We start from the raw sequence: 10,503 nt of genomic DNA, 5'->3' as shown, positions 1-10,503 counted from the left end.
CCACAAAACCGTGGAAAAATGTATATAGGGCTTAATTCTTAAGGCTAGTTGTGAGCGTGTTAAGATCACGATGCCGCGCGATTGAAAAAGTAGAGCCGTGACACTAGGCATGTCTTCTTGCGTGAGGGTTCGGCTAGGTTTAATGTGTTTGTTTTTTGAGGAGTTCAATTCATAGTTTGTTCAAAAGGGGCTTTCATATCTTTAAGTAATTGCTCTTTACTAAGCATCATTGATATAACTAAGATGATTTTGTACAAAAGTTTGAGGAATCTGATTAACTCTTACTTGAAGGATGATTAAGTATACAAATACAAAGTATACATTTTCCTCAAACATATTAAGAGATGAGATGAGGTCAAAATAGAGTTTTATTTATTGGATAAACTTCCATTAAATTTAATGAAACAATGATATGGACATACAACAAAATCATATAATATCATAATTAAAAATAGAAAAATGGTGATCAAACTTGATAAAGACACATTAAGCCTTACCTCCTCCAAAACCATATCATACATCTTAAATCAAATCAAATTAAGATACGTCTAAGTCTATCCATATTTTTAAACTTATTTTTATATAAGACAAAGGACACCTAATACTTGTAAATGAAAAAAGAAAGATTCAAATAAAGTTATTATAGCATGGAAAAGGACATTTTAGGACTTGATCATCTATATAAGGTGTAATTGGAAGAAAATACGAAGGTGTATGTAGCAATATATCAAATGGAAATTCTAAGTTCTAATTTTCTACGTTTAGAATACTATGAATCATAGCATTTCTTCATTTTCTTCTCCACAAATCTTCAAAAATCTCACTAGAGATTTTTCAACTAACAAATCACTAATCCCAACAAAAACTAAGAGAAAATAATTGATTAGCCAAAACTGAATGCTCCATGTTCAATTCGCTTTCAATTATGCCTCGTCCTACTATCTTTACAATTTTTTAAATAGAAAGGTAACGAACACCTAATCGAAAGCTAATTTAAATTTGAGTACATAAAAAGATATATATCATCAACCATCAAAACTGAATATCTAATAAAAAAAAGATACTCAATGAAGATGATTAGATAGAAATAAGCATTTTAGATCCATTCCATCTAAAAATAGAACGTATCCAATTCTATGAAATTATTGTGACCAATTGTATGAGGAAAATGTGGAACTCATTATCACCATTATGGCAATAACTCTCCATATAGACAAATAGACATACGTACCAGAAACATGATTTCTGAAGATGAATATTTGAGCAATAATCTCAAAAGAGCTGAGCGAACAGAATGTAAACACAAAAGCATCTCAACAAAAGTTCCACTCGTGCATTTATTGACGTCTGTTGCAGTACAATAGCACAGCAGATTACTCCTTTCAGGATGCCCCAACTTTGACTAGGTCTTCAAGTGCCTTCGAGATCTGTGCCTCGCTCAAACCCTCTAGACGAGCAACCCTTTCAATGCCCATGTCTGTCAAATCAAAAAGAAAAAAAAGGAAAAATAATCAGTTGCATTAACCAAACACGAACATAAATATCCTTTAAATTTCAGTGCATGATCTATCTTTCAAACAAACAATATCTAATCTTATGACATTAGCATTCACCAATTGTCCTATGATATGGAACAAACCAAATAGTTGAAGGAGCAAAGAAAGCATGTCCTCCACTTCCGATTTTCAAATGATAATATCTACAATTGTTTGTGGAAGTGTAAATCCATGACCTTCACCTTGAACCAAAATCTTTCATTCTCAGAACAGCATCAAGATAATTCCAATCCCCATTATCACCAGCTTTATGAATGGATTGATAATTAGCTAAAACAATATGGAGTTTCCAAACGTGTTTGGTGGTCCACTCAAGCAGCCATCAAAACCAATAAAGGCCCCTTAGAAAGCCACTTTCCAAATGAAAGAGGTATTTTCTTAAAGAGACTAGTATGAAACGTATTGAACAAACACCAGATCTAGAGAAGACCCTCAGATATAGCTCTGTCTGCCATTTTTTATTGAATTATGTTGTTTTGAATGCCTTCGAATAAGTTTGTAATTCCAACAAATCTTCTTGGAACCTAAACTTCGAACAAGCCTTAATGATTTGGAAGTCCAAAAATAAATTTCTCTTCTGGATAACCTTGTTAAATCCATGCTTAGGCTTGTGGAAGACAAGTGGTTGTCGCTTTATGACTCTGTTCATTTGACAGCAAGTCTCTTTTGAAAGTGTCAGAAAGGATTCTGGAATCCTTGACCCAAAACTTATGCGAATACGCATGGAAAGATGAAAATAGATATCAAAAGAAACTCAAAACTATTATTTGGGAGCTACTGATAATCATTAACACTCCTGATAAAATGAAGGTAAAATCCCAATATCTACAATTCCCCCACCATGATTTTTTCATCGCCTATCTATTCCGCCTACCATGATTTTTGGTTTTACTTTTACCTTTGCTGCCCCATGGATTTCAGTTTTCCTTTCACCTTTTCCGCCCCATGGTTCAATTAGTTTTAGCATATCCAAGGATATCCAGGTTCGAAGAGTTTTTCTTTATTATCTATCCATATTCCCCAATCATGTTCCTCATCAAAATAGCATATCCAAGGATATCCAGGTTCAAAGAGTTTTTCTTTATTATCTATCCATATTCCCCAATCATGTTCCTCATCAAAATAATCATAAAAAACTTTTAATAAATGTTTGACAACCTTAAGTACAATTTAATAAGTATCCAAGTTCTCATTTTTTAAGTTCACGCTTATTTAGTCTCTTAAGTTTAAAGAATTTCTAATAAGCCCTTAAACTTTTAATTTTGTATCCAACAAATCCTTAAAATTTCAATTTTGTGTCAAATAGATCTTTCACCTATTCGATTTAAAAATTCACAAACTTACTAAACACTAAATTGAAAGTTTAGAATTCTAGTAGATGTAAAATTCAAATTTATATGTAATATATTAGTAACATTGTAAATTTTTTTAATAAGTCAATGGCATATTAGATACAAAATTTTAGACTGAAAATTGAAAGTTCACGACCGTTTAGATACTTTTTAAAATTCGAGAACTAAACTTGAAATAATGAAATTAAAAAGTTCAGTTTCCCTTTAGTACCTAGATTCACCACTTTACCACTTTGAGATGTCAAAATCTATAAAATTTAACTACTTCCATATAACTGCCCAAACTGTGGCAAATGAACTTCAACACAATGTCAAGGTTGTCTATGACATTTCAAGTGAGTCGAACTTTCAAGGCAAACATTAACAACATCCTTGATCTCTTGATAAAAAGAATGGATAAGGCTTCATACTTTGATAGTTGTAGTTCTTAGTGAGAAGATGGGGAACAAAAAAAAGGAGAGAGAACAAAGCACTCTATTAGCATTGGAAGCAAAAAAAAAGAAAAAGAAATAAGCTAACTTGCAACAAGTTTCCAATAAGAATCTTAATCACATAGAATGACACAACTTCTTTTTCTTTTACGAAGTATGATATATAAATTTCATAACCTTCGAAAACTCTCATTCTTGAGTCCATGTTATTTATTTCTAGCAAATTACATAAGACATTAGTTGTTTCAAGTCCACCACGTCAGAACAATCCAATGATTCACGATAATTTGACAGTGAAGATTATGATCTTGCGGGGAAAATTCAATTCACTAAGAGAATCTCTAAAGTTTGTGGACCAAGATTGATGAATGTTTCAATCTCTTTTTGAGTAGCCTCCTGAAGTTAACTGTACATTTTGCTACCAGGTACATTATCAAAAAAAAAGTCATTCCTAAAATTTTCATTAACAAGTTTTCTCGAACTCTATGGGTGGAAATTGTTGGCCCAGGCTAATGTCAAAAAAGACTTCAGAAATTTTTTTTCTATATAATAAAGGTAGTATTACAAAGACTTAATACCTTTTCCTAAGAACTCGAGGGCACAGTTGCACAGCCTATAGAACAACCTATAGAATAGAGCTTGTTCAATTAAGATCGTGATGGGGCCACATCTTTTATATTGTTATACAGCAGTCGCCACTTAATACACTAGAGCACATAAACAACCAACTAATCAACAAGCAAATTGACTAACAACAACTATCAACAAAATAACTAGTTATTGTACAATAACTCTCACTGTCAGTAACACAATTCATCTTACTCCTACGAAATCAACTTTAGTTGATGGTTCAAAATTATTCAAAATTATTTACAATAAACCTCTTTGCTTGTGTTTCCTCGCTTGTACCATCATTATACAAAAGGTTGCATTATGTGGCCTTTGTCCTCCCTCTCTAGATTCCCCTTTGTTAATTCTTTTGGATCTTTGGGTTCAACCATACTTTGGCGAATAGGGAAGCTATTAATGGAGTGGCCCTATTTGCTAATAGGCGACTCTTTGACGAGTTGAAGGAACAGGGGTATTGGCTTTTTGTCCTCCAATCCTTCATGGGATTTCTCTCCTGGTTCATTTTTATTTTTCCACTTGCTATGTGGCCCTTCTCCCCCTCCAAGAGCTTTGGCTTTCTCCTCTCTTTGAAACGTTAAAGAATCCCAAAAAGGTCAAATTCTTTGTGTGGGAGGTTCTTCATTAGAAAGTTAACAACTTAGGTTGTGTTCAGAAGCACTCCTCTTTTGTGTTGGGCTTGCAATGGTGCTCTTGTTGTCATCAAGCATAGGAAAGTTTGGATCATTATTTGGTTGACTGTAAGTGCACTTTGGTAGTTTGGGAGCATCATCGGGATTTGTTGGGTTTGTAACAGAGGTTGTTTTTCTTTGATTGAAGAGACCCTTTGAATCTCCCTTTCAGGATAAAGGCCGAGTTTTATGGCAGGTGTGAATTTTTACAGTGTTTTAGGGGGCTTTTGCTTGAGAAGAATAGTAGGTCTTTTAGGAGTGTGAAGTGATCGGCAAATGAGATTTGGGAGATTTTTCATTTTAATACCTACTCGTGGATTTTAGTCTCTGCATTTTTGTAATTATCGATCAGGCTTTATTCTTTTCGATTGGAGAAACTTTTTAATTAGTGTTGGACTCCTTGTGGAGCTGTTTTTTTTTTTTTTTAATGTTTTTATTTCTGTAAGCCTTTGAATAATCTTTCATTTCTTTCGCTTGGTTTCAATGACTCTTTTAGAGATGCTCATCATGGGCATCTCTTCAGCAAGGAACAAGAGGTCATATGGGACTGTTTCAACAAAATCCTCCTTTGGTTAACATGCCTCAAGCAAAATTGACGCATCTTCAAGGAAAAAGCTACATATTTCGTCTTTTTTTTTTTTTTTTTTTTTCCTAACACCTTGCTTACATTGCTCTCACTTGGTAAATTCTCCCCACTTTTCGGGACTATAGCCTTACTTCTCTCTCTGAATATCAATGAAATGAAGGTTACTTGTTTCTCATAGAAGAAAAAAAAAAGAAAGAAGAAGAAGAAGAAATCATGACGCAACGTGATTCATACAAAAGTAAAGTTGCAGACCAATGATTTCATGGAAAGAAAAAATTGGAATGTAAATATCAAGTTTCAGCATTCTATTAATGTTCCGGATAATGTCCAATGAACATTTTTCCATAAGTAGTCCGAGGCCACATAACAACTTATATAACTTATTATCCCATCAATAAAATAGTGAAATGTAGAAAATGAACTTGAATAAGGAATTACAATGATATTTAAGACAAATTTACCCACCAAAAGGATAATAATACTACTATTCATCATTTGACAAATTTTTTGAGTGTAAATACACTGCAGTCTACACAAATGTTGGTCAAAGAACTTGAATCTGAATAGTTTCATGATTCCTTATCATATATCTTGATAAGAATACTTTAGAAAACATTGATGTGAAGAACTAAATCTCATCACTTAATATGAAAACGTCTTATGTTACCACAATGTTATCTGTAACATATGCAATTAAAATTTTTGAAAGCCAAAGACAAAAGAAAAAATGAAAAAAAAAAAAGTTAACAAATAAATGAATCCTTCCTTGCATTTGTAAGAAGCTAAAAGTTTATACCATTACTACTCATGAGTGTCTCTCCTGACAGATGAGCCACCAACCATAACCAAAAGTAAAAACAGCTTATCCTAACAATATATTTTTTTTCGAGGGTGAATGCTAGTTAAGTGAAAATGGGACACAGTAAAACTCCAGTGGCTACTAATTTCTCCTTCATTTAGAAGGTAAAACGAAGATGTCAGCGTAGGAGCAGATTCTATATCAGGACAAGTTGGTTTTTATTTTACTTGAGAAACCATAGGACCAGTCAAATTTCACAGTTCACAGAACAATGTAAAAGAAAATTGCAAAGCTTGACAAAATCAAGCCAGAACGAATTTGATTAGATGGGTATTACTATATCCCTGGTAATGGAGCATTCAAAATACTACGACCTGACTATCTACCATGGAAAGAGTACCTTCCATCACAAATAGACAGAGAAAGTAATAATCGATGCAAAAGAAAAACTACCCAGCAGAGTATTTGACATAGCTAATCGCGCTTATCAATCAAGTCGGCCATATCATTGACTTCATGAAAAGAATGTGGAGAAAATAAAACCGCAAAGCTCGAAAGAAACTCGAAACCTAAAAGGAAGAAAATAAAACGAAATGAAATCATTTGGGAGGAAGAGGAGATTAAAGTACCATATCTAGCCCACAATTGCGGCTCGACTCCACTGCACTCCCGGATCAATATTGGAAATTTGGGATTCAAAGTCTTGAGTTCTTTGTAATTCTTTTCCACAAATGCCCTGTGAGAACCAAAGCTCCATTAATCAACAATCTTCGAAAAGAAGCTCGGGGAGGAGCAGGATATGTGATTTTATAAGGGATCGTAAAGCGTAAAAGAGAAGAGAAACGGAATACCTAGCGGGGGCGCTTGAAGGAGAGGTTTGGCAGAGCAAGATCCGAAGCTCCTTCAAATTCTTGGATAGCTGTCCTCTCCAGGCCATTTCTCCGTCTCTCGCTGTTCGTGAAGTCACTCTACCTCAGATGAATGAAGCTCCTTCCCAGATGCCTATCGAGGCTACGCCAATGCCAAGTAGCGACGGAATTTTTGTTATTTTTACGGTCTTATTGCAATCAGTTCGGTGGTCAAGAAATTATAACGCAGGGTTCGAATCTCATTCCTATTCCTACCTATATGAGTTTTTTTTTTTTTTTTTTTTTTTAAATCAACTTTATAAAGTAAATTATTTATATTTCTAGTAAATTTATACCTTAACTAATTAATCAGGGACTAAAAGCTATCACATTTTCGCCCGATACTAAACTTTAAATAAAATAGTCAAAGCAGGTAAACATGAACCTAACTCGACAATTAAGATATTTATACTTTTTTAAGAGATAGTAGGATTGAAACATCACTCTCTGAAGTAACATTCTAAAAACATAAGATTACAAGGTTCGCAGGTATTAAACTACAAATGAATAAATAATGGTAAATACAAATTGTTAATCTAAAATTTGAATTTCGTTTCAATATTAGTTTTTAAGGTCTTGAAATTATTTGATTTCAAAATTTAATATCTAACTTATTAGTTTTAATTTATTTTTAACATATTTTAATTATCACGTCTTCCTTATATCATTTAGCTATCAATTAAAAATTAAAATTCAAACTTTAAGATATTGAGGAATTAAGTTCAAAGAACCATTAGTATAAAATTTAGAAAACAATAAAACTATTTTAAATTATGTAGCCATAAAACATTTATAGAATATTTGTGTGGTAGAAATAATAACTTTTAATTTATAGTCAACCTAAAGACCAAGAGGTAAAAGATTCTGGTGGAAGGGTATAATCTCATTAAAGTATTGCTAGCAAAGTATTTTTTTGCATTCTTCAAAAACCATTTTCAATATATTTTCGAGAAAAAAAAAAAAAAAAAAAACTCAAACATAGCTATCAAACGTAGCTATCTTGTTCTCTCGCGCCATCGTCAATTATTGAAATCGCAGGAAAAGTAGAACAAGTAAATATATAAGTATATTCCGTAAGCAACTTGATCCAATAAAAAAATATTTTTTTGCCGCAAAACTTGCTTACATATTGTAAGGCTAAATATGAGTTATTCATAAAGTTAACTAGGTTTTTCAATCATGGTTATATACTACAAGTAAAATTTATTTAGCGATACGAGTCATGCTAAACTTAAGAGGCTTACCATCGTCCTCCTCTTAGCCTCCTTGGTCTACTCTAGTTTACACCAAAACATTCTTTCTCTATTCATCTCTGATTGGGGCTCAGGGCTCATTAGGGTAGCTTGGTTCAATTGTAATCATAATTAGCTCTTATTAACCTCTTAAACACGTCTAGCCTACCCTTAGAGTTCATTTAATAGCCCTCTTGGGAGTTTATCGGTTAAATCACATAGATAACTAAGAGTGCTTGCTTGCGCATAATCTCACTATTACTTATCCATACTCTCCATACAACCTATCAATTCGACATGCTGCCAGTAAATAGGACTAGATTACCATTCTATGTAATCTCGTGACCTCACTTTGTCTAGCTTAGTACATACTAAAGTATTTTTATTTTAAGAATAAACTTTTATCTTATTTCCTCTTTTATAATACAGTAAACAAGAACCACATTTAATAATTATTCCTTGTTCTATTTTTTGTTTATAAAAAGGAGAAACAAAATACTTTGTAATAATTTCTTCTTCTTCTTTTTTTATCTAAAAATTATAATTAAAAATGTAAACTTTTTTTACATGAACTATAAAATATTCCAATTTTTATGATACTTATTTTAAAATATTTATTATGCATTTTATAAGTCAAGAATTATAAAATAATACATTAACTTACATTTTGGAAGACACTAGGAACATGAATAAGAAACTTAGTTTTGTTAATTCCAACCTTTCAAATTCTAAAATTGTAAAACATAAAAATAAAAAATAAAAAAATAAAAATGATCAATTATAAAACACTTCTGCTTCTCCAAATGGAAAGGAAAAAAAAAACACAGGAAATGTGAAAGAAGAATTTACCAAACTATCCCTAATTAACGATCTTCAATTTCCTGCATAATATGAGAAATTAAGCTTAAATTGAGAAATATATGCTAAAACCAGATTATAGACACTTGAGCTTAAATTCAGATTCTATTTTTTCTACAAATTAATGAAGTGATTACATAAGGGAAATCAGTAAATTTACAAATATGAAGTCTGTGACGTTTTTTCTATTATTGATATTCACCCACCCTTCCTGTGAATAATATTTCAATATATATAGAGACCCCAAGAAAGCATTGGAAGAATTTATAATTACAGCAATTGCAAGTCTACTTGAAACAGAAGAATATGCAAAGAAGCAAAATGAGTCCACACAGATGCCATGACATGATGATGCTGTTGCGCGTGTATGGCGGCCAGTCGGGACAATCTTGCATTCGGATAAGAACCATAACTGAAGGGGGTGACCAATTCGGAATAATCATCGCAGTATCTGTATATTATACACATCAACTGAATTATATGGGATGGTGGCAAACTGTGCCTTGTGTACGCCTATGACATCATTTACGGCCTCAAGAGATTCGGACCCATGTTTGAGGACATCCAAGATGTTACCACTTCCACAAGCAGGTCTAGATCCTTGGATGCTTCAGCCCGGAGGACTTTTGAGTCTACGCCTAATGTGTTTCCCACTTCTTTTGCAACAGTCTCCCATGGCGTTCCGACAGCTAGATTGGTAAAGAGCTCGCTACCTCTGTTCACTGCGTCCGCCATTGCTGGTGGTATGTCCGGAAGGGCCTGTAAATAAGGGGAAAAACTCTTCAGTTTTCAAATATGTAATGAAAACGCCAAACTCAGCTCCCAGTCCTGTCATCTCTAATCTTCTTGGAAATGATAATAGCAATATTCATATATGATGAAATGGGGAGAGGGGGAGGACCTGCTGCAAGGGTAGCCCATGATTGCCAGGCAACGATCGGGTTGACATGTCCAGCATCGAACTAATTGCAGCTTCTGAGCTAAGTAACTGAGCTAGCATCAGAGTTTCATCTATCATATCATCCTTGAATTTTATGAGGAGATTTCGGGAGATGCCGTAGTATGACTTTACCTGATCAAGCATTCCACAAGAACAAGTAAATGCAAACCTATAACTGAAGTATAAGAATGTCTTCTGCACTAATTGTGAAGTGCAGATCACAGGCACAGCAGGTATACCATTCATTCATCCTAAAAACCTTGCAACCAATTTACACTTGGTCACTGACTCGCAAGAAGAACAAGAATCGCTACACACAAAAATAATGGCGTAACATTCAATTCCTGAAAGCCCTACACCCCAAACAATTTTCATACGCAGTGAGGCAAATACGAGCAGTAAGATATATCCTTCAAGAAGTCTTAAAATAATTTCATGCAGGTAGTCAGCTGCCATCTAGAGAACATAGGCAATCTCAGCAAGTGGTAATAGTTTTTTTTTTTTTTTTTTTTTTTTTTTAAAAAAAAAAAAAAAAAATTCATT

General features: G+C 33.3%; 2 protein-coding genes across 2 annotated transcripts in view; both read right to left on the bottom strand.

Moving 5' to 3' along the window:
* Window positions 1-1,079: 1,079 nt before the first annotated feature.
* LOC111442457 (NADH dehydrogenase [ubiquinone] 1 alpha subcomplex subunit 2-like) lies at window positions 1,080-7,090 on the bottom strand. The gene is made up of 3 exons (XM_023079901.1): window positions 6,874-7,090; window positions 6,652-6,758; window positions 1,080-1,477 (listed from the first exon to the last, which is right to left on the bottom strand). Exons 1-3 carry the CDS (start codon window positions 6,957-6,959, stop codon window positions 1,383-1,385), a joined length of 288 nt encoding a protein of 95 aa, XP_022935669.1. The 5' UTR covers window positions 6,960-7,090; the 3' UTR covers window positions 1,080-1,382.
* A 2,071-nt stretch (window positions 7,091-9,161) lies between these two features.
* Window positions 9,162-10,503, bottom strand: part of LOC111442022 — a 12,067-nt gene continuing 10,725 nt past the window's right edge. The window contains exons 9-10 of the mRNA XM_023079265.1: window positions 9,922-10,092; window positions 9,162-9,779 (exon numbers count right to left, since the gene is read on the bottom strand). Of these exons, the coding sequence (XP_022935033.1) occupies window positions 9,546-9,779; window positions 9,922-10,092 (405 nt within the window). The 3' untranslated portion in view covers window positions 9,162-9,545. The remainder of the gene's footprint in view (window positions 9,780-9,921; window positions 10,093-10,503) is intronic.

The sequence above is a fragment of the Cucurbita moschata genome, unplaced genomic scaffold (genome assembly GCF_002738365.1).
Source record: "Cucurbita moschata cultivar Rifu unplaced genomic scaffold, Cmos_1.0 Cmo_Scf00004, whole genome shotgun sequence".
NCBI lineage: Eukaryota > Viridiplantae > Streptophyta > Magnoliopsida > Cucurbitales > Cucurbitaceae > Cucurbita > Cucurbita moschata.
This window is presented reverse-complemented; position numbering and strand designations above follow the sequence as displayed.